This window comes from Gorilla gorilla, chromosome 1, assembly GCF_029281585.2.
Source record: "Gorilla gorilla gorilla isolate KB3781 chromosome 1, NHGRI_mGorGor1-v2.1_pri, whole genome shotgun sequence".
Taxonomy (NCBI): Eukaryota; Metazoa; Chordata; class Mammalia; order Primates; family Hominidae; genus Gorilla; species Gorilla gorilla.
In genome coordinates this window covers 52,600,369-52,624,193 of record NC_073224.2, presented here as the reverse complement: position 1 = coordinate 52,624,193, position 23,825 = coordinate 52,600,369, and the positions used below count along the sequence as shown (strand labels likewise).

At 53.3% G+C, this 23,825-nt stretch overlaps 1 protein-coding gene and 1 long non-coding RNA gene across 6 annotated transcripts; one reads left to right on the top strand and one right to left on the bottom strand.

The window, feature by feature from the left end:
- Window positions 1-995: 995 nt before the first annotated feature.
- ETNK2 (ethanolamine kinase 2) lies at window positions 996-22,046 on the bottom strand. 5 transcript variants are annotated; one of them, XM_004028216.5, is made up of 8 exons: window positions 21,515-22,002; window positions 19,629-19,888; window positions 16,572-16,694; window positions 11,228-11,370; window positions 9,955-10,038; window positions 7,043-7,188; window positions 4,431-4,504; window positions 996-2,189 (listed from the first exon to the last, which is right to left on the bottom strand). In XM_004028216.5, the coding sequence occupies exons 1-8, from the start codon at window positions 21,770-21,772 to the stop codon at window positions 2,117-2,119; spliced, it is 1,161 nt and encodes a 386-aa protein (XP_004028265.2). In that variant the 5' UTR covers window positions 21,773-22,002; the 3' UTR covers window positions 996-2,116. The 5 variants fall into 5 exon arrangements, with proteins under 5 accessions (XP_004028265.2, XP_063565375.1, XP_063565382.1 ...); XM_004028217.5 differs by having other exon boundaries at window positions 2,106-2,189; window positions 4,431-4,610; window positions 21,515-22,046; XM_063709305.1 differs by lacking the exon at window positions 4,431-4,504 and having other exon boundaries at window positions 21,515-22,036.
- Window positions 11,367-12,918, top strand: LOC109027293 (uncharacterized). The gene is made up of 2 exons (XR_002006414.3): window positions 11,367-12,173; window positions 12,562-12,918. It is a non-coding gene; the product is annotated as an uncharacterized lncRNA (long non-coding RNA).
- Window positions 22,047-23,825: the final 1,779 nt, after the last annotated feature.

Sequence of the window (23,825 nt, the reverse complement as noted above, 5' to 3'; positions counted from 1 at the left end):
AGACCCAGGAGGCTGGAAACAAAGCTGGCTTCACAGTGTTAATTCTGCCCTCAATTCCAGAGGTGGCTCGGAGAGGAACAAGGAGCGGGGACACCGCTATTTAGTCCAGACAGGTAGTGTCTATGACCACCTGACCCCACAGGTGACCCCAGGGGGCCCCTACCTGCCCAGCCCTGGCACCATCCCTATGCCTGGGCACCTCTTTTGCCCATGTCCCCCCACTGGCACCCTCTGAGGCTGCTGCCCATGGAGGGCCTGGCTATGCTGGATCACCATGACCTTGAAAGCTCCAGCTGCAGGTGCCGGCTCCAGTGGTTGCCATGGCACCAGGGTGCTTTTTGCAGGCAAAAGCCCAACAACCAGAGTCCACCTGGCAGGCTGCTGCTGCTGTTGCCTCTGCTGCCCCTAAGGGCACTGGGCACTTACTGGCAGGGGGGCAGTCCTGGAGCAGCTGCTGCCCAGTGCACAGCCTGGGAAGTATAGCCGGAGTGACTGGGCTGTTAAGAGGGGTGCCCCCTTCTCATCTTTGAGTTTCTGCTCTTCCTTCTGGCCTTCTGAAAAAGTGACGGATTGGTTCCAGAAATCACTCCTGCCTGTTCTCAGGCAGAGCAGCCCCTTCCCCACCCCACTGACAGCTGGGAGCCAGACATGACCGAGGAAGGTGTCCTGAGCACTTCTATTTAGAATGTCACTGGTTCATCTCCTGGGTCAACCAAAGTCCTTGTAATCCACAGCCTAGTTCCCCCTAAGCAGTGCTTTACCGGGTTTAACTGGTAGGTTCTACTAAGAGAGTCAAAGGCACAGAAGCTGAGTGAGAGAAATAGGGGGCCCTGCCCAGAGCCTTCGGAGCTAGGTGCACAGGAGGATGTGTGCAGGCGGCTACCTTGACTTCAGCATGAAGCCCAGGTGGAGGGGGGATATCAGGAGGGGTTACAGCACCCCTCAGCCCCCACGCAGGGGTCAGTTCCTCACCATTGTCACTCAAGACACAGCAGTCCGGAAATGAGCATTTTAATGCAGAAAGAAAACCATGATAATTTACAAATGAATCACTTTCTGGGCCAGAGCCAGGAAGGCCCCAGGAGCTGCGGGGGCAGAAAGGAGGTGGAGGCTGTTGAGTGTCCGGGCAACCAGTTTAGTCAGCACCTTTCTGATGGGATCCTGCCCAGGCTCTCCCACGATGGGCCCTGGGGGGCCCTGGCCACCACCCCATCCTCTTGGCTCCCTCTAGTCATTCCAGATAGGAAGACCTCGGGTCAGCTTCAGGACATAAAGTAGAGCTGGAGAGACATCCCTGGAAGGAGGGCCTGAGGGCCAGGGAGGGAACAAAGCAGGAGACTGCTGGTTCTGGTTTTGGCCACCTCACCCTTGGCCACGTCCCCTCCGGCTAAGCCACAGCACAAAGCAGAGCCAGGCTCTGGAGGCCCAGGGCCTCACCACTCCCTCTCCTGTCCCCCCAGCAGGGGGACAAAACAGAAGCACAGGAGAGCACGTTGGGGAGCATGTTTCCTCGGGCTGAGGTTTGATTGGATCTGGTTTGGAGAAGGTGAGGGATCTCAGAGGAGGTGGCTGCTGGGGAAGATGTCATGCTCAATTCTTGGCCCCCACCCATCACCAAGATAGGTACATCCATGTGTCAGAGTTGGTGTGATGCTGGTTTGGAGCTCAGCACCTCCCACGTGGGGCATGCAGGGGGAGACGGACTGGAGGCTCAGGGCACTGGAGGTAGAAAGGAGCCCTCCCCGCCTCCTTCCCCAGGCCAGGAAGGGGTAAACACACATATAAGGCAGCCCCAATTCCAGCAGGGCCTGAGGCTGGGAATGATGTGTTTCCCAGGGGTGGTTATTGTTCAGGACCTGGCTGCAGGCACTTCCTCCCAAGCCTGGTGAGGTGAAGGGGACCCCCAGAAGGGGGTCCTATCAGCCCCTCCAGACAGGAGAATGAGGTCTTCAGTGGCAACCACTGGGGTCTGGCGGCAGGGACAGAGCCTTCTTCCTGGACACCCATGTGTCCCCTCTCCCACCTTGTCCAAGGGTGTGGATCCCAGAGTGCAGAATTGAGCTCTGGAGAACAGGTCTGGCCAGACAGATGGGTAGGGGAGGGATGGGGTGGCTGGTCACTTTGGCATCTCCAAGGCTGACACTTGAGGCTTCACCTTGAAGTACTGGTTGAATCGGATCACTGCGTACCTGTGGGGAAGACAGAAGGAAGCTGGGTGTGAGGAAGAAAGCCAGGTGGGCCCTGCTGGGGGTGCTGACATCATGAGAAAAGTTTTTCAGTGGCTCTAGGCCTATCTAAGTCTGAGCAGATCAACCCCAACCCAGACTGATTAGTATTATTATTTCTTTTGCTTCTTTTTAAAATTTTTAATATTTATTTATTTTGAGACAGGGTCTGGATCTGTCACCCAGGCTGGAGTGCAATGGCATGATCTTGGCTCACTGCAACCTCTGCCTCCCGGGCTCTGATGATCCTCCCACTCAGCCTCCAGAATAGCTGGGATTATAGGTGCACGCCACCACACCTGGCTAATATTTGTATTTTTTGTAGAGACAGGGTTTCACCATGTTGCCCAGGCTAATCTTGAACTCCTGAGCTCAAGCAATCCGCCTGCCATGGCCTCCCAAAGTACTGGGATTACAGGCATGAGCCACCGTGCCCAGCCTATTTTTTTTTTAACTTCAACTATGTTTTTTTTCTTCTTAGATCAGACTAGAGAAACCCTTCCACAAACATGCTTGTTTGGAGTTTTGTTTTTACAGTTCTATATTGTTAAGTATATTCACATTGCTGTGCAAATGAATATCTACAACTTTTTCCTTTTGGACAACCGAAACTAGACCTATTAAGCAATACTCCCCATTGCTCCCTCTCCCCACCCCCTGGCAGCAATTCTACTTGGTTTCTATGGATTTGACTACTTTAGTTATCTCTTATAGAACCATATTTGTCTTTTTGTGACTGGCTTATTTAGCGTAATGTCCTCAAGATTCATCCACGTTGTAGCAAGTGACAAGATTTCCTTCGTTTTTAAGGCTAATATTCTATTGTATGTATAGACCATATTTTATTCATTCATTCATCTGTTGACAGACAGCTGGGTTGCTTCCATCTCTTGGCTACTATGCCAAGAATAATGTTGCTGTGAACATAGGTATATAAATATTTCTTTGAGAGTTTACTTTCAATTATTTTGGCTACCCACCGAGAAATGAGATTGTTGGATCATACGGTAGTTACATTTTTATTTTTTGAGGAACCACTCTACTGTTTTCCATAGTAGCTCACCATTTTACATTCCTACTAATGGTGCAGAAAGGTTCCAATTCCTGCATATCCTTACCAACAATTATTATTTTCTGTTTTTTAACAGCAGCCATCCTAATGGGTGTGAAGCGACATCTCACCATGCTTTGCTTTTTTTTTTAAATTAAATTTTATTTTTTTATCATTTTATTTTATTTTGAGATGGAGTCTCGCTCTGTTGCCCAGGCTGGAGTGCAGTGGCGGTATCTTGGCTCACTGCAAGCTCCTCCTCCCGGGTTCACGCCATTCTCCTGCCTCAGCCTCCCAAGTAGCTGGGATTACAGGCGCCCGCCACCACGCCTGGCTAATTTTTTGTATTTTTAGTAGAGACGGGGTTTCACCGTGTTAGCCAGGATGGTCTTGATCTTCTGACCTCGTGATCCACCTGCCTCAGCCTCCCAAAGTGCTGGGATTACAGGCGTGAGCCACCGCGTCCGGCCTCACCATGCTTTTCATTTGCATTTCTCTAATAGTTGTGAACACTTTGAAACCAGGGTAGTGATTCCCTTTCAGCTGAAGGTGGGTGAGGAGGAGAAGGGCAAGGCCCTGGACCAGAATGGAGGGAGAAATGATTCCTGGCCTTAGGGACATAGGAGCCTCACAGGACAGGGACTCCCTGAATCATCGATACGCAAGCAGCGGCTAGCTACTGAAGGAGTAGCTGGGGCTGTCACCCAACCAGAAGGCAGCATGGTAAACCCTTAACCACTGCATGGCTTCAGCAAGTCACTTCTGCTCTCTGGACCTCTGTCCTCTCTGCTGTAAAATGAGGGTAAGACCTACAGTCGTTCCAACTGATTTTCAACGATTCCATCCACCACCAGGCTCCGTGGATAGGTGCGCTGGAAGCAGGGTGGGGAGTGGAGTAGGCGGTAGGATTTGGTGGGGACTAGCACACCTCCTACGAGGAACAGGGAGGATGTGACACTTCTCTTTTCCGAGTGGTACTTTCCTGGCATCCCCTGGGGATAGTGGCCCCGCTGGAGATGAGCTGGAACGGGGGCAAGTCAGCAGAGCAGGGGAGCGGACTCTGGGCATTCTGCCTGGGCTGTCCTTTCCCAACACCCTGGGCTCAACCAAGGCTCTCCCTTTTCTCCACGTCCCACCATCACCCCCACACTCACCTGAGGAAATCAAAGTCGATGGTGGAGTACTGGTTCTGGATGAGGGCCCAGAGAGCCCAGAAGAAGTGAGACGCCTGGAAACAGACCAGAGAGGGTCAGCCTGGCAATCTCCCCATGCCTGTTTCCGACTCTACAGCACTGGAGGGATGCAGTCATTGTGGAAGACACACAGCTAGGACCCTGGAAGAGATGTGGCGGGGTCTCCCTAGCACACGCTGGGGAAATTCTGGAGGCCAAGTCGCTGCACAGCATTTGGCGCCTCCACTCCTGCTAGAGAAAGGTGGGCAGAGCTAGTTCTACCAAGGCCCTAATGTTTACCAACCCTAAGGCAGGTAGTCAGCAGTCAGGAATTTTGGGGCGTTCCCACAACCTAAGCAGGACCCACACTCCACCTCTGGTCTCTTCCCTATCCAGGGAAATCTCTTGGAGTCTTCAAGGCCAAGGTAGGATCCAGGCCAAGATGAACCCCTAAGCCAGAGGTTAGGCTTAATGGCCAGTGGGGGGCTGGTGCCTCTCAGGAAGGTGCAGGGAAGGAAGAGTGATGGGCAGCAGTGCCCTGGCCACGTGTCTGCTGGAAGATCCCTACACTAACCTCCTCCACTCCTTTTCCTCTCTCCTGGGAGGCTGGTTGGGTTGGAAAATGAACCTAGATATGGAAACAAGAATCCCCCAAGTCTAGGCATTTGCTAAGCATCAAACCGTGCTCTCCTTGTGGCTAGAGGTACCCACCAGGCCCAGGTCACCTCAGGCTCAAGAAGCCAGGGATTGGATGGGAGGAGGGTGAGGATCAAAAAACTACCTGTCGCACACTGTGCTTATTACCTGGGTGATGAAACAATCTGTACACCAACCCCGGTGACAGGCAGGTTACCTATATAACAAACCTGCACATGTACCTCTGAATATAAAATAAAAGTAAAAAAAAAAAATAAAATAAAGCCAGGGAGCTGCGGTTCCCGTCTACCCCTGAACAAACACTAGTGATGCCATCACTTTCCCATGTGAGTCCCCCAACCCTTGTGCCTCTCCCATCCCATTCCCACCCCATCCCAGAATCCTCCTCACTCAGGGGTTGGCTACAAAGTACCTCCCTCCACTTTATTTCCTTTCCATTCCTTAAAAGGGGCATAGATAAGCTAGCACATGTGAATGATCACTAAAAAACTTAGCAAGAGGAAGGCTTGTGCTTAAGGTCTTAAAGTCTTAAGACTGAGGAGGAAGAACCTAATGTAGACTCAGTTTTGTGCCAGTGAGGAAAACAGAATAGGGAATCCGAAATTACAGAAAAGTAAAGATTGTATTTAGCTCTCTTCTGTACTGTGAAATTCAAGGCAGCTGACTTGTCTTCTTACTTATGCAAGCTGACATTAGCAATCCCTGGGCACACACCGGTGGAGACCTGGCATGAACCAGGTATCTTGGATAAAGGGCATTCAAAATTGAGAACTGACAGCACAGTCATTTGAGCAGGAAGAGCGTGCTGGAAAAAGCTTAGCGTTCTGAGTCAGTGGAGGTAGTTACACAGAAGTATTAGAGCTTGATATTCTGTATCTTCTCTAAAGGTTAAAAAAAATATATGTATATACACACACACATATAGCCAGGCATGGTAGCTCATGCCTATAACCTTAGCTACTCAGGAGGCTGAGGTGGGAGGATCATTTGAGGCCAGGAGTTAGAGACCAGCCTGGGCAACATAGCAATACCCAATCTCTACAAAAAGTTTAAAGAAATTAGCCGGGCATGGTGGCACACACCTGTAATCCTAGCTACTCAGGAGGCTGAGGTGGGAGGATTGCTTGAGCCTGGGAGTTTAAGGCTGCAGTGAGCTATGATTGTGTCACTGTGCTCCAGCCTGGATGACAGAGTGGGACCCTGTCTCAAAAAAAGTGTATATATATATATATATATATATATATATATATATATATATATATGCCGGGCGCAGTAGTTCACTCCTATAATCCCAACACTTTGGGAGGCAGAGGCGGGCGAATCACCTGAGGTCAGGAGTTCAAGACGAGCCTGGCCAACATTGTGAAACCACGTCTCTACTAAAAATACAAAAAAACTAGCTGGGTGTGGTGGTACATGTCTGTAATCCCAGCTACTTGGGAGGCTGAGGGCAGGAAAATGGCTTGAACCTGAGAGGCGGAGGTTGCAGTGAGCCGAGATAGCGCCATTGCACTCCAGCCTGGGCAACAAGAGTGAGACTCTGCCTCAAAAAAAAAAAAAAAAAAGTATATATACATATATATGGATGAATTTAACTGCAGCATGAAGGGCTGAGGTTAGGCAGTAGAAAGAACTACTTATTCAAACAAGGGAATTGCTAACACAGGAAGCTAGGATATTTCTTGGAAGTATTTCTCTAGAAAGGAGAGAGCCTAGACTTGGTGAGGCTTGGGGAGCAGGGAACAGGGCATCAAGTATTAAGAGCTGCCTAAGATGGCTCTTCCCAGGCTTCACTTTTAGGGTGGGGTCAGGAGCCGGGGATGGGTGTCCCCAGGCTCTCACCTGACCCTGGGCTCTGGGTAGGAGGCTAGGTGGGTCACCAGTCCCTCCTGCTAACTCCTCCTTTCCTGCCCCAGCCCTAGTCATAAGGCACTCACCAGGGCAAACTTGTTGACTTGCACGTAGAGCCTTTGCACCTCCCTGGGGGTCACAGCCATCCCCTTTTGTGCCTGCAGGTAGTAGTGCAGCCACTGCAGCTGGGTCTCCCGCGCCGGGTACAGGCAGTAATCCACCTCATTCACGCCTGATGGGGAGGCAGGCCAGACAAATTTGCTCAGAGATGGGCCCACCAAGGGTCTCCTCAAGCTCAGTAGGTGTTCCCATCTCCCCTCAAACTCCCATCTCCTTTGATCTTTGGGGCTGTGCCCAAGGAGGCGGCCCGAGAAGGCAGCTTCTTTGATTACTAAACTCAGCTAGTGTGGGGTCTACCCCATCCCAGCTAGGAGCACTGCTTCTGTGGGATTGAGGAAAGCAGAGAGAGAGGTAGACTGGTTAAGGGGCAAGACACTGTCCTGGGAGTGACAGGAACCCCTCAAGACAGCACCACTGTCTCTCCCAACCCCTGCACAAAAATGATGGTGCACAGGAGGCCCTCAGTTAAAAGCCCTAGGTCTTATGCTAACCTTGTTAGCCTTAAGGGAACTCTTTTCTATCACTGGCCGAAATTTCTTCATTTATCAAATGAGGGAGCCAGACTTCATGTAGGGATATCAAACATGGCTTCCTGGTGTTAAGCTGGCTACTTAAAAACATCACCTGGAGAGCACCCCCACCCCAGTCCAGTTCCCCAGATGGCTCTGATGTGTAGCCAGGCTGGGAACCCATGGATCAGATGGCTCTGGTTTCTTCCAGCCCCACCATAGCCCTCCAGCTGCCAGCCCAGTACCACCAGCCTCATCCTGGGCATGGTAGAATAAACCACAGCTTCAGAGCTGGTACAGAAAGAAGTGGTTTAAGACAGGAGGACCAGGACTGGGCCACCTTCTCTAGGGTTCCCTCCTTCCTCTTCTTCTTGTCCTTCTCAAGCTTCCTTTATATCCCTGGAGAAACATACACAGTCTCCTGAGGCTCCAGGAGCGTGGCTAGAAAAGAATCTCCTGGAACAGATGTACAAACGGAGGCCCAGAGAGGAGAAGAAATGCACCCAAGGTCATGTGGTGGTTAGAGGCAGAGTCAGGGCTGGAACTCTCATCTCCCAATGCCCAGAACTGTGTCTTCCTCACTCCTGCGCACCCATGAGGCCCCTCTCCCTAGGTCTGGATCTCCCTAGCTCTCTTCCTTCCCCCAGGCTAGGTTCTTCCTCCTCCATTCTCAACTTGAGAGCAGGCTGCAATCTACCCCTCTGGAGAAATTCCAGTTGGACTTTGCTCTGTGCTGTGGGCAGGGAGGACTTAAAATGCTTAAGAATTATCCCTTGTGGAAAGGCCAGGGGGCCTGGCAGCCAAGCATTCCCAGACCCAGGGCCCTGCTGGTGCCAGCCTGTGCTCCATGCCATACCCCAAGGCTCAGCTGCTCTGCCCAGCAGAGGCTCCATCACCCTGGGGGTTCCTAGGTGTACTCTCAGGTACAATCATTGCTCGACAGATTGATCACCTGGGGTTCCAGAAGGAACACAATTGGCCTGATGGGGCTGGAGAGTGGCTGTCCAGTTGGCCTGGGCATGCCTCTCTATCCTGAGCCACAAGGCCTGGTCCCCATCATGTGAACACTTTACTGTGCTAGTCTGGGGACAGCTCTCCAGCCCCAGTGTCCAGCTCCGTCCATGTGAGTTGCCTCCTCGGTTCCATCTAATTAAGCCCTCAAGCTGGAAAAACCCGCCCTGCTTCCTCTACACAAATGGTTCCATTGTGCATACTATGCCTTTATAGAACACCTGCCTACCCCTAGGAATCACCCCCCTATCCTGCCTCTTCCATCCCCACTCCCAGAAAGCTTCCCAGTCTAATCACAGCAGCAAACACCAATACAATGCTTAGTATGTGTCATACATATGTGTGTGTGTGTCTCATATCAACACTATGAGGTGGGTACTATCATCATCTCCATTTTATAGGGGCACAGAGAAGGTAAATAAACTGCCCAAGGGTCACACAGCCAGTAAGCAGCAAAGCCAGAAACTGAACTTAGGGAGTCAAATTACATAGCACATACTTAGATCCTACTTAGATGACTCTCATCAGGCCACCAGGCAAACAGCTACTTGTAGCTTGTTCTGCTCCTTATCTATATGTAAGGCCCCCATGTACAATTGCGCCAGTTGTACTGGGTATAAAGGAGCTTGGACAAAGGAGTGGAGGCTGAAGTCATCCTGTGCTGTGCTAGCCAAGCTGCAGCAATCGTCTAAGCTGGGTCTGCCTGGAGGAAGGGGTCTTTTTCTAATTCATGTACCAAGCTGAGTTACCAAAGTGCCATATGGGCTAGGAGAGGTCTGCTCTGTGTATGTGAGTCCTGTTTCCTCCAATGAGACTTGGAACTCTCTAAAAGCAGGCTGTGCCTTAACCCCTTAAGCTGTGATATTTTGGAGGACAAGAGCTATCTAGCCTCTACCCTCTAAGTACAGAACCACCTCTGGCCCTCCCCATACCCTGGCCCTGGTCCCCATCCTAAAGAGGGTGCTTTGAACATTGGTCAAATATAGTCCTGTATTGCCTAATGACAGGGATACCTTCTGAGAAATGCACCATCGGGTGATTTTGTGTGATCATCACAGTGTACTTACACAAACCTAGATGGGATAGCCTACTACACACCTAGGCTGCATGGTATAGCCTATTGCTCCTGGGCTACAAACCTGTACAGCATGTTACTGTACTGAATACTGTGGGTAACTGTAACACAATGCTAAGTATTTATGTATCTAAACATGTCTAAACATAGAAAAGGTACAGTAAAAATATGGTACCTATTACCGTAAATATACAGTAATCTCATAGGACCACCATCTACATGCGGTCAGTCATTGACTGAAACACTGCTACAAAGCACATGACTGTAAAAATGCCCCTCTCACCTGCAAACTCATTGAAATGGTTGCCAATGTCAAAAGCCTGGTAGTTGTAGCCAGCATATTCATAGTCAATGAACCGCACGTGACCTATGAAGTAGAGGAGAGTCGATGAGAGTTGGCCCAGGAGATCTGGCAACAGAGCCTGGTCAAGCTTCCACAGACCTCTGGGATGCACCCACTGAATGATGCCGGTCTCTGCAGCAACCCTGCCCAACCCCATCGCTGCAGCAGTCTTCCAAGCTACTTCCATCCATCCATCCATCCATCCATCCATCCATCCATCCATCTGCCCTTCCCAGCTCCCAGTGTCCCTCTCACACAGCTGGATCTTCAGGCTCTCCTCATCTAAAGACAGCTGTCCTCAGCATGGCTAAGGATCAGGAATAAAGCTAAGTATTAATACGCCCTGGGGTGATGCCCTCATCAGCAACACCAGGAGGTGTTCGTTCTCTCTCTCTTTCTTGGCACAGATTTTTGTTTGTTTGTTTTTGTCTTTTTTTTTTTGAGACAGAGTCTCGCTCTGTCGCCCAGGCTGGAGTACAGTGCATGATCTCGGCTCACTGCAACCTCTGCCTCCCTGGTTCAAGCGATTCTCCTGCCTCAGCCTCCTGAGTAGCTAGGATTACAGGCGCACACCACCATGCCCAGCTAATTTTTGTATTTTTAGTAGAGATGGGGTTTCGCCATGTTGGCCAGGCTGGTCTTGAACTCCTGACCTCATGATCCACCCGCCTTAGCCTCCCAAAGTGCTGGGATTACAGGCATGAGCCACCGCGCCTGGCCAGACTTTTTTTTTTTTTTTTAATAGGGTCTTGCTCTGTTGCCCAGGCTGGAGTGTAGTGGCTCCATCATGGCTCACTGCAGCCTCCACCTCCCAGGCTCAAGTGATCCTCCTGCCTCAGCCTCCCAAGGAGCTAGGACTATAGGCATGTACCACCATACCAGGAAAAGTTTTGTGTATTTTTTTTGTAGAGACAGGGTCTCACCACATTGCCCGGGCTGGTCTTGAATTCCTGGGCTTAAGCAATCCACATGCCATGGCCTCCCAAACTGCTGGGATTATAGGCATGAGCCACTGAGCCTGGCCCTTGGCACAGACTTCTCAAAGTGGGAATTTTTTATTTCCTTTCCCCCTTCCCTCCTACAAATTAACTTAAGACCTAAATCCAGGTCTAACTTTTGCTTGTCCAAGTGCCAGCCGGAAGAACAGCTCCGTGAAGCCAGCTAACCAACCAACCAAAACCCTGCTGCTGCCCTGGGGCCAGAGAAGCCATACCTTTGATGCTGTCATAGATGATATTCTTGCAGAGCAGGTCATTGTGACAAAACACCACAGGGGACTCCAGCTGGGACAGATGCTCCTTTAGCCAGGCCAGCTCCCGTTCCAGCACCTCTACCTTAGGGACATCTGCAGAAAGGCTGGGCAGTGGCAAAAAAGGTAGCCAGTGAAAGGAGGGCTGATAGACAGGTGCTTGGCCTCAAGAGCCCTGAGTTCGAGCCTCATCACTCCCTCTGTCTTACTGCAGGGGGCCTTGGTAAAATGGCCAATCTCTTAGACCCTCACTTTTATCATCTGTAAAATGGCACTGAGGCGTCCTGTCCTTCTGACCCCTCTGGTTATGCTAGGAAGCTGATAAAGACATGGGCGTCAAAGCATGAGGCAGAGCATAAAAGTCACTGACTGAGGGCATCCCTGCTACTTTGTGAAAGGGACAGGAAGGTAAGGAAGGAGACACAGGGAAAGGACAAGGCAGGTGAGAACGAGTGTCCAGACCTGGGGATTCCAGACTAAGAACAAGGGCAACAGGAGCAGTGGGGAGAGATGCAAAACAGACCTGATCTTAGGATGCTGGGAAAACTCCCCAGGAGGCAGTGCAGCTCCCTAAGTTGAGCTGACTCCCACAAAGATCCTCCCCAGGAGGAAGAGTAGTGCCCTGGCAGGGAGCTGGAGCAATGGAGCTCTCTTGAGGAGGCAGAGGTATGTCCTGGTATGCACCCCCGTCTCACCCCAGCAGCTGACCATGTCACAGGTAGAAGGGATTAGAGAGATGGTCTAGTCTAACCTCTCATCCCACAAACAGACCATCGGCTCACGTGAGAAAGCAAACTAAGAGCTTCTTTAGCTCACTCCTACACTGTCAAAGAAACATTAAAGCCTTCAATGAAGAGCATGCTTGCTTTGTGGCTCCCAAGTGACTCGTTCCTTCTACCTTGAGTTATGAGTAAGTGTTCCCTTGTTCCAGACCCCTGCCATATCATGCACGTGCAACCTGGGGGCATGAACAAAGATGCATGGGTCAACCTCTCCTGCTGCCCCACCCCCATCCCAAGCACTCAGCAGCCATTTCTGCTGAAAGAAACACATGTTGAGGAATGAAGAAATCAGCCAATCAATCAAGTTATCAGAGGCCATGTGGAAGTCTGATGAGGGCCCACTGTGCTCATGTGCTCTGAACTTTGGTCTCCAGGAGGCACACAGGTCTGTGTACCCTGAAAAGGCCAAACACTTATCACAGTCCTTAAAAAACCTAGAACCACCAATGGGCAGAGGGGAGGAGGCTGGGCTTTTATCTCCATTCCTGTGTCACCTGTTTGTGTTTCTCTGTCCAGGGTAGCAACAGCACATAGAGAAGGATGAGGATGAGACCGGCCCTCTCTCACCTTCCCACAGGACAGACCAATCACTCCCTCACCCAGCCCAGGGGCCAGAACACGAGAAAGAGTATTCAGTGACTGAGGCACTCCTCTGCCCCCTCTGGAGAAGGAAGAGAGGACAGGGTCCCTTCTAGGCTTTGAGAAGGTCAAAGCTCAAGAAGATCTGAGGTTATCTAGTCCAGCCCCATTGGGAAACTGAGGCTCAAGGAAGGAAAGAGCCTCCCTCCAAGCCTCCAGATACCTCTTGCACTGCTGGATCCTTTACTTCTTCATTTAAGGAAAGCAGTCCTCGGCCCGTCCAAGGATCCAAATTGAATGGAGTCTCCTAATTGTGAGGGCTGTGCACTCTCTCTGAAGGCCTGGGTGCCCCTCAGAGGTTCTGCAAAGGCCTCTATGAGTCCAGGGAGTCTGCTGGGAGAGGTGATATGGGGGAGGCCTCCCCTATGCTTCCTGGAGTTTATCTGTGCCGACAGGTCTGCGTAAGATGTGTTTCAGTCCTGGCTCTCCTTAAGAAGCTACCTTTTAAGATTCCTTTTTTTTTTTCTTGGACTGAGACCATCAAAAGGGAAGAATTAGGAGGGTTCCTTTGGTTTGCTCAGGTCCCGGCCTGAAAAACATGGCTCTGACATCCAAGATGCCTGCTGCTCTGTCCCTGACCTCAGTCTGAACCCCACCCTGCCCACCCCAAGGCCATGCAGATGGTTACTGTGGGAACAATCCGGGCCTTCTATCTCCCCGGGGCCTCCCTCCCTGCTCTGCTTCCCTCCCCTGAGCACCTGAAACATCGCCAGCTTTGCTACCTTCAGTCCCACCACCACGGGGCTCTTTCAAGGCTGTGGGATCGGCAGAAGAGTAACCACCACCGCATCCCAGAAACACTGCCCAGGAAAAACTGCTCCTTCTGCTCCTCTGCCCCAGGGCCAGCAGGAGGGGAAGGAAGGGGCTGGAGGTCTCTGCAGGGAAGCCTTGGGGTTCCTCCTGATATTGGGACTGCTGCCTGGCCAGTTTCTACTCTGCTGTCAAGATCTGGACAGGCAAGAGTACTTTCTCCCCACAGGGCTCTTTCTAAGCGTTTGAGCTTACTGGTTTCACACTTTGCCCTCCCACCAACCCACCCGCCAGTGTCTCCTTGTGATGGCCCAACCCAGTTATCCGCCCCACGTTCTCCCAGCCACTCTGGACACATCCATGTCAGCTTAGGGCTTAGGCAGCTTAGGGCATGGATCCAACACCAAGGCTACTAAATCTGTTTCCACAGGTGTCCGACACATCCTGTTCTCCATCCGCCACCTCAAGTTGCCGTAGGGCAATGTTCCTCAATCACTTGCCTCAGAATCACCTGGGTGCCTATCAAACTGTAGCTTCCCGGCCAGGCGCAGTGGCTTACACCTGTAATCCCAGCACTTTAAGAGGCTGTGGCAGGCAGATCACTTGAGGCCAGGAGTTCAAGACCAAGCCTGGCCAACACGACAAAACCCTGTCCCTACTAAAAATACAAAAATTAGCCGGGCGTGGTGGTGGGCACCAGTAATCCCAGCTACTTGGGAGGCTGAGGCAGAAGAATCACTTGAACCTGGGAAGCAGAGGTTGCGGTGAGCTGAGATCATGCCACTGGACTCCAGCCTGGGCAACAGAGTGAGAATCCATCTCAAAAAAAAAAAAAAAAAAAAAAAAAAGCCATTTCCTAGGGGGCAAATGCAAGACCTCTCAATTGATCTCCAAAGTTGGGCACTTCAGGGGAATCTTATCTTATGCTCAAAGTTTGGGAATCCTAGTCCTAGATCTTGTTCACTTAATTACATCACTCCCAACTGGTCTTCCTACCTCAAATCCACCCTCCCCCACCAATCTGTCCCTTATGATGCTAGAGGACTTTCTTCCTAAAGCCCAGTCCTGGTCAGGTTACTGACCTGAATCTCTGACTCAAACATCCTCATGACTTCCCGCTACTTGCTAAATTAAATCTTGGCTACTTAGCCTGATATTTAAGGCCCCTTACCACCTAGCTCCAACTCTGTAGTCCACCCCCGCCCCCAAACCCTTCCCAAGTCCTCCCAAAGATCTGCTCCAGCCAACCTCATCTACTTGTCACTCAGGAGCAAACCCTGCTCCAGCCATCTCCTCCAGTTGGAGTAGCCTCCCTGCTTATTTCTGCCATGCCACCTCTGCCAAGACAACTTTCCCTGGTTCTTCCACCCCCAGCATACATTATACACACCCTGCCTTATTTTGCAGCTGTGCATGGGCATGTCCTGTGTACCTAGATGGCTCTTAAGCTCTTTGAGGGCAGGGCCAGTGTCACATTCATTTTTAAATTGTTTTAAATCCCAGTCAATCAATGTCTGTGAAATGAAGGATTGAATAATTCAGGGTTATTAGGCAATGCCTGGAGCTCCAGGTGCTTATCTCGTCTAAATGATTGCTCATCATTGTTCTGCTTTTGGGCAGTCAGGCAGCTTAGGGCATGGATCATCCCCTAAAGAGGCTCAAAGAAGTTAAGCAACTTGGTTTGTCCAAGGTTCAAAGGTGTGACAAGAGCAAAGAGATTGGGCCAGCTCTTCTCCAGGGATTACTCCCTCCCAGTAAGGTTACCCCCAAGGTCACACAGTGACAGCACAGTCAAAGGAAGCTGCAGTATCAAGGATTATGTCTGAGCACCAGAAGCCTGGCTCTAGTTGCTAAGCTGCCACTGATCAGCGACCTTGGGCAGGTTCCATCCCCTCCCTGGGCCTCGGTTTTCCACCTGTCAAATAACAGCTGTGGGCTGAAGGGTTGGAAGGACCTGTTCTCTACAAACTGTTCTAACCCTGAGGGAAAAGGAGGTCCTTGTCCCAAAGAGAATATTTGACATACAAGGTCTGAACATGGTCAAAGAGAGGGCAGGCCTGGGCCACCTTGGACAAATAGTCCCAAAACAGTGCTTGATAAACCATGGCATGGGATGATGCAGATAAAGTCATGCATGTGTGTGACAGAGACATACTCAAAATGGGGATAGAGTTAATTATTATCTTGTCATCTTGGAAGAGGGAAGACACATCCTTCACCTCAAACCTCTTCTGCACCCTACTCCCATGAACATTTGGAACACGGGTGATAGCCAAACCCAGCAGGGAGCGTGAAGGAATGAGACTCACTATTGCCTTTTTCTGGAGGAGGGAAGGCAAGACACCACGCTTTCCTCCAGGCCTCCATCCTTTCCTTGGCACTCAGGGTGTGTTGGGGAGTCAGGTGTCTAAAGGCTTGGAGGACTCTCAGGTTGCTGGTCAGAGTGCTTAAGGGAAAACTCAGGGAACCCTGTCTTATCAGGGAAAGGCAATGTCAGGATGGGTGGTCTATCTCCTTTCCTGGGAAGAGCAGTGAGGGAAGCAGCGAAGCAGCAAGCTGTCAGTCAGAGCAAGGTGGGGGCAGGGTTCCCAAAGGCACATGGGGACAAGAAGGGTCTTGGGAAGTAGCAGGAACCTCGATGTCCCCAAGGGCTTGTCAGCTGATGAGTTGAGTTCTTCTGACTGATGCTAAACTCAGGCCCACCTCATTCTGAGGGCCCTGCCCTGCTCATGGTTCAGAAGGTGGGGCAGGTGGAAAGAGCCCTGGGCTGGGAAACAGAAGCCCTGCCTCTTACAAGCCCCATAACACTGGGCCAAGCTCAGTCTCTGAGCTTCGGCATCCTCTAAGTAAAATGGGGAAATGTCCCCAACCCTGGTCCCTGCCACAATCAGAGAGTGAAGGAGAAATGAGCACATGGTTATAATAAAACTGCCCATCTAAGCTCCTTAGTCAGCAGGCCCAACTCTGCTTGGAGACAGAGGCTTACCGACTAGGACTGAAGGGACTGCAGGAGAAACTCCCCAGCCTCTTCCCCGAGACCTGAGCCCTTAAACCTCCTAACAGGGTGGGCTGGAGCCAAAAGGATGGCGAAGGGAGATCATATTAAGGCAGCCTTGGACCCTCCCAGATCTTTGTACCTGAGGTTGATCTCGTTCTTCACAAGCGTGAAATAATTGTGCATCTTGTGCCAGAGGATGGGCTTGGGCAGGCTGCCGTTGGCGTGGATAGTATGAATCTTTGCCATTTCTAAGGCGATTAACCTACAGCAGGGAACAGGAAGAGTAGAGCATCAGTGCCGGGACATTGCCTTCCCCACTCATTTCCTCCTGGCCAGATAGGGACCCTCCAGGTCCACCAGGGCACTTGCCAGAGGGCCAAGGATGGGATGATTGCAAGTCCCTTAGGAGCACAGGTCCTGCAGAAGGAAGGTCTCAGCAGAAGAGAGGAAAATGAATTAAGACCTTAGCCTGGCTGCTCCCTTTCCAGTGCCAGGCTGGGGCTGCCTCAGGGAGCAGAAGGGCAGAGCAGTGGGGCTGTTGGTCACAGGTCAGTGGCCTTGTTCTACCCCAGTGTACCCATAGCAACTCCTGAGAACAGAGGGGCACCTGGGGATGGGGGCGGGGCTGGCCCTCCCCTCCCCGGACTCTGATCCATCCTCTCAGGGGACGTGAACATAGGTCACTTTGCACCAAGAGATCAGGGGGTGGTGATGCCAGGCAGGGAAGAAATGCCCGCCTCTTATCAGCCTGGCCAAGGTGGGGAGGGGAACAGGCTGGCCCAGGGCAGCCCCTTCCTCTGCTATAGGGAGTTGATGCTGGCGGCTGGGTGCCAAGGACGCAAAACAAGCCAGCGTTCTATTTTCAAGTTCTCCTGTGGACATTATCCAAGGTCTCAGGAGAGGAGTGGGTGGTAGGAAAGGTTGCTGGGAGAAGGTGGGGGTGAACGGAAGACTGACCGGTCAGAGAAGGAGGGCCTTGATAAAGACCCCATCGCCCGAGGCCCTGTGTCCCAGCTGGGCCCTCCCAGTCCTCTTCCAGTCTTCCCTTCTGCTGTCCCACCCCCCAACCGTCTGCTAAGACTCCAACATTCAGCTTCCTTCCAACATACAGCCTCTGCCTGTTGCTTGAATAACAATCACTGGGAAAGACAACAAAGGCATTAGCTGTTTGAAACCTTGTTACCAAGCTGTTCAAGGGATATCCTTTCTCTTGTCAGGCCCCGGAAAGAGGCAGGCCATACCCTACTGGGATAACAGAGCAGTTTTGGGGTTCCTCTGGAAGCCCCCAAGGCTCCCACCTCCTAAAGGGTGGAGGAGACAAGGGGCGTGGCAGCAACCTCCTGGGTGAGAGAGGAAGGCTGTGCTTTCTTTCAGAGGCCAGAGGCCCTGGGGCAGAAGGGAACCCACCGGGGTTTGGGCAAGGCAGGGAAACAGACCTGAGACTCAGGCCTTCCCTTCCCAAAGGAAGATTCGGAACAGAGCATGAACAGAGCGTTTTCTTGAATATCAATAGGGCTGTTGTCTGGAATAGCAATGAAAGTAACCTCAACACTCAGCATTTTCATGCTGCAAAGCCTCAGCAGGCTGAGGTTGGGGGTGGGGTTCAAGGGAACATGTAGAGGGTGGCTCCTGGAGGCCTTCCCCATAGACATTCACCTTCACCCAGAGGGATGATGGTCTATCCTGGGAAAATCATCAAGGAAGGGCCTACCTCCTACACCTATCCCAATTTCGGGCTCTCCCCCAGATGTCACGTTCTTCTTCTTATGGAACCTAAATCCACCTTCAATCTTCTTGACAATGGTAATTGTTTGCGTGAGAGGATGAGTGACAGCATTGGATACACAGAGGTGGAGGGATCCTGGGAGTTGTGACGACCTGACAATATCTGAGCTTATATGCACCAGATTGAGGGAGAGCTGGGGGGAGTGCAGTGGCAGAAGTCAGGACAGGGTCCCTTTGCACCCTGCTCTGACTTCACATCTCCAGTCTGGGTCCTTTTGGAACTGTTCAGCTGGAGCCTGCAAATACCCCTGCATAGGTCTGTATGCCTCTCACACCCTCAAGACACACACCCACACACACACACACACACACACACACACTGCTACAATACACAACTCAAATATCCCGCCTGACCAGCCGCTTATGAGCATGGGGGTGGAAGAGCTCTCAGATCCTCTTCTTCTAAGTCCCTGCAGAAGGCATGCACAAACACAGCCAGGTGCATTTGGGGTTAAGTGGGTGGCAGGTGAGGAAGCAAAGAAGCTTCTTGCTCTACCCCCAGGTGGGCTTGTTTCCCCTCAGCATGCAAGCCCTCCTTCCCCTTGGATTAGCCTGGGCAGATGCCAAGGCTCCTAGGCAGATCCCCGTGCCACTGTCCCAGTGTCAGGAGTAAACCTCAGCCTGCCTTGGGCCTCACTCAAGTCTGAGTGCCCTCCATGTGGGTCATGACATTGGAGGGAGGAAGGAGGACACTGCTTGCCATCCTTGTTCTGGCACAGAGGAGAGGGAGATGCTAGGGGTCCTTCTTTGGTCCTCCCCCTTTCCAGGCTCCACAGCATTCCCAGGGCCTGAAGGAAAAGTCCAGTTCCTGGGCCCTACACATCCAAGCATTCACTGGGAGGGGCTCCCCAGGAGCCACAGGTTCTTGTGAGCCTTTGAAAGAGGCCTTGACAGTTCCCCAAACCTGGGTTCCCACTTCGTCAAGGAGCCAGGAAGGAGCTCAGACTGGCAGAAGAGATAGCATCTCCCTGGGCTGGTAAAACCATGCTTACCCTGGATAGGGCCCATTTTCCTTGACAAACAGAGACAGAGGTAGAAAACCCTGAGTGCCCTGGGGATCTGGCTCAGATTTCATTTCTAAGGCTCTGAGATGTTTCCAGGTCAGACTTGGAGTGGGCAGAGGTTTGAGGCATGATGCCAGGAAGCAGATCTCTGCTGCACTTAGGGAATCAGGTCCTCTGCTCCCATGTTCATCACAATTCTTCCTTTCCTCCCCCAGAACTCACCCTTAAAAATCTACAGAAAGCGATAGCCCCTCTCTGCAGAGCAACGCACATAAACATGCATTTTTCATGCAATTTCAGGGAACTCACAGATCTTACAACTCTCCACCATGGACCCCACATGCCAAGGATTTCCAAGCCCAAGGCCTGAAGAATAGTAGAGACAGAGACCCTGGCACCCTCCTCACCTGAAAAGCCGGGGCTCACGGATGTGCTCAGGCTCCAGGGCCACACCCTGCATGTACTCATAGCACAGCCCATTCTGGAAGGTGCAGTAGAGTTTGGGGGCACAGCTGTGTGCTCGCAGCAGCTGGAAGTTTCTGACCTCATTCTCCCGGTCCACCAGCAGCTCCGTCCGCTCCCCATACACCCGGACCAGCACGCAGTCCTGCATGTCCTCCTCCACATAGCAGGCCACCAGCTTGTTGGTGATGCCATCCGTGAAGCGCTAGCATGGGAAGAGGACAGTGCGTGGGTGGGTGGGTGGGGCAGGATCTCTCTGGTCTCTCTCCTGGGCTTTGTAGCTCCAGCAGGAGGTGCTCATTTGAATGCCGAGCACAACCACCCCAAGCCCCCAGTGCTTTAGCCCAGTCACTCATGCTCCACTCTGTCCCCAACCTTGGGAGTCTCCAGTCTCTACAGAGTTCAAGAAAAAAATGGTAGCTTGGGTTTAGCTCCCACACACTCCTGGGTCTGCCTCTAGTGAATGGGATTTGGCAGTGGAGAAATTTCCACACTACTTGGGAGGTAGACGCCTCCTGCTGCTCCTTACCCTCCATCCCAGTATGGAAAGAAACAGCATGGACCAGAATGTGGCAGGGGAGGGCTGGGAGTTGCCCAGAACACTATGTCCTGACCAGCTGCCTCTCACCTTGTGCTGGGCAGTGTGCTCTGCTCTACCCCTTGCCCCATCCAGTGGTGGAGGTACAAGGAGGGTACTGAGGTTGGCACCCATCCCAGGACTTTAGTGGCCAGAGGTCCTTACCGGAAAAGACAGGAGACAACTGGGCTGCGAGCAAGGTTCTCTGGGCAGCAGGGTGATAAGGAGAAAGGAACCATGGAATTTACGGGGCACAATGTGACAGAGCTGGGAGGGCCCTAGAGGTCATCTGAACCAATTCTACGTAGGGAAACTGAGGCAGGAGAGGGGAGGGACTGGCAGATAGCACGTTAGATCAGTGCTGGAATTAACCTCAGGCCTGCTTGATGCCTTGACAGTCTTATACCAAACTGGGCCTTTTATTTTGAAAACGCTACTCCATCCCCAGGGCGGGTTCTGTCAGCCTCCACACTTGGTTAAGAACCTCCCCACAACTTTGCCCCCACCCCACCCCAGAATGCCTGTCTGCATGGAGCCGCTACCATTCCAGCACAAGCTACAAGCGCCCCACTCGGCACCTTCCTCCACAGGCAGCCCACAGTGGGGCTGGAGGTAGTCAGCTGGGGAGTTAGCCTAAGGCTCAGTGAGTGGCTCTGCCCACAGGTGTGTCCTGGGACCTGTGTCCAGCTGGGGCTGGGGAAGATGGCCTGTGTGGGGGTGCTGAGCCCGAGCCTGCAGCGATGGTGAGGAGCTGAGTGCTAGCTGGAATTCCACAGGGTGGCTCCTGGGACCCACAGGGGCAGCTCAGAGCCTGGAGGATTTGCTCCCACCATGGGGTGGAGAAGGGGCAGCAATGTATGCATGTATGGCTGGGTTGGGGGGGGTCTCTTAAAAGTTCCCGCCTCCTCAGGTTTCAGAGCTGGCTGGGTACGCGCTTCTGGTCAGCGAGGGGCACCAGCACGCAGCGACAGGGGGTGCGGCCCGCACACGCAGCATGCCGACAGTGGGCAGGTGGCCACCAGGCGTGCCTAAGAGCCCCGGGAGGAGGGGGGCGTGTGCAGGGCCAAGGGAGGTGTGAGCCTAGTTTTGGTAGCGACGAAATCAATCCGTACACAAACCACGTTCCAAACCTTTCTTGCGCAGCAGCCGCGCACCCCTGGGACTGACACCCGGAAGGATGCGAGGACTGGGTCCCCGCATCCCCCTGGCAGCCCTGGCAGGACCCCATCCTCGGCCCCGCGCCCACTCCGCTACCTTGGTCCGAACTTGCTCGGGTTTCCAATGCGGCCGCAGCTCCTGGATGAGGCGCAGGGCCCCGGGAAGGATGTCGTCCGGGTCCACGGAAATGCCGAAGTACGCGACGGCGGCGGCCCTCGGGGGGCCCGGCGGCTCCCGGCAGCTGGCGCTGGCCGCCGCCTTCTCCTCCATGCCCCATGAGCACTGCGGGCAAGGCGTGTGCCTCCTCAGGTGAAAGGACGCGCGCGGCTGAGGGGCCGAAGGGGGCACAGCCATTCCCAGCAGCCCCACCCCCTCGGAGCCGCGGCAGACGCTAGCCCCGGCGGGGGGGCCCGGCGAGGGAGTGGGAGTGGTAGAGGAGGGGCCAGGGGAAGTCCATGACTCAGGCGCGAGCTGCCCGCTTCGATCGCCGGCTCGCGGCCCGCCGCCCACCGCCGACCCCAGAGCGCCGCGGCCCGCCGCGATTGTGACATCACGGGCGGCGGCCCGCGGGAACGCCCCCGGCCCGCCCCCGCCCCGGCCCGCGGGCCGCTGGGGAGCTCAGCCAGCCACCGCTGGCAGCTGAGGCCGCCGCTACCTGGAGCGCGGGGTGGGGGCGACGCCCCCCTGGGGGCCGGTGACGCCGGGGGTGGGGCCTCCGCTGGCTCCGCCCCGCCCGGGTCCCCGCCGGGGCTGGCTTCCCGGCCTCCGAGGCCGCGAGACTCCAGCTCTCTCCCAGTAGCCTGGGGTGGAGGCGGGGGAGGGCTCGTCCTGCGCCCCCACCTCATCCTGGAATAGAGAGATCCGCTGCTCCCACGACGTCAGCTTAGGTTCGCCCCTATGTGCCCCTGCTCCGTGCCCCCAGTCCCCGGACCCCGGGAAATGGCTCTGCAGGGGCGGCCCCTGCTGCATCTCAAAGGTCCCTCCCTGCAGAGAGCCCCCCCGCCACCACACCCAGGCAACCTCCCATCCCCGACAGAAACACACTGCATGAAGAGGGGACATTGGGTGATAGCGTTGGGGTGAGAGTGTGCGCAGCAGACTGCGCTGTCCCCTGGCAGGCCACTGAACAGCCAGGGCGTTGGAGTGTTTGGGCACATCCTGGGCAGGACTTGGGGCAAGACTGAGTTAAAGCCTCCCTCCCATCCTGAGCGTGTGAATGGAGCCAGGTAGCAGGCAAGCGGTGTACCCGAGCCCAGTGCTTTGCTTGGCATTCGGGGTGTGAAGTGGACAGACCCTCGCGCGTCCTGGGGAGGACAGCTAAATGCCTGGCGCAGCTAAGGGCCAAAGCAAGGCGTGGTGATGGCTGGGGGTGGGAAGGAAGGGGAAGGGGTGACAAGGTGTCCCGGGGCAGGTTGCTGTGGGGAGGAGACATGGAGAGAGGCGAGGCCGGCTCAGGGGGCAAGTCCCTCTACTAGCCAGATTCTCCTTTGGTCATTCTCTGCCACCTCCTGAGCAGGGTTCTGTTGGCTGCCAGCCCTATTTGTTGTAGTGAGGCCTCAGGGATCTCACTAGTCACTATCTCTCACTGCCCCACCCAGAAAAGCGCCTTCAGAGAAGGGGCCCTTTCCTATTTTCCCAGTTACCCCTTTGGCCTATCCCGGAACCTCTCAGCCGCGAGGCTCCTATGCTTACTGCGGTCCAGAATCCAGCTCTGCCTAACAGAACTTCTGCAGTGATTGAAATGTTCTATATCTGCTGTCCAATGCAGTGACCACTAGCCACGTTGATTTTATTAAAAATTTTTTTTTATTTGAGACAGAATTTCGCTCATGTTGCCCAGGCTGCTGGAGTGCAATGGTGTGATCTCTGCTCACCACAACTTCGGCCTCCTGGGTTCAAGCGATTCTCCTGCTTCAGCCTCCTGAGTAGCTGGGATTACAGGCATGTGCCACCACGCCCAGCTAATTTTGTATTTTTAGTAGAGACGGGGGTTCCTCCATGTTGGTCAGGCTGGTCTTGAACTCCTGATCTTAGGTGATCCACCCTCCTCGGCCTCCCAAAGTGCTGGGATTACAGGCATGAGCCACCGCGCCCGGTTGATTTTATTCAATTTTAATTAATTTTAATTTTAGTGTAAATAGCCACATGTGCCTACCATATTGGACAGTGAAGGAGATAATGGGGGTCGTGCCTGCCTTCCTAAGGTCCTGGAGCTCCAGGATGGAGCTGGAAAAGACATTGGCCTCCAACACTTCCTTTGCAGTGAGGAAGTACAGCTATGCAGGACAAGGGAACATGGAGAATCAGTGGGAGTCCAGGGTCCTGAAGCCCAGGCTCCGGCTCTTGGCGCTGCACAGGGACTCTTGCAGATGGCTCCCAGAGGTACTGAGGGCCTGGTTGGGCCATT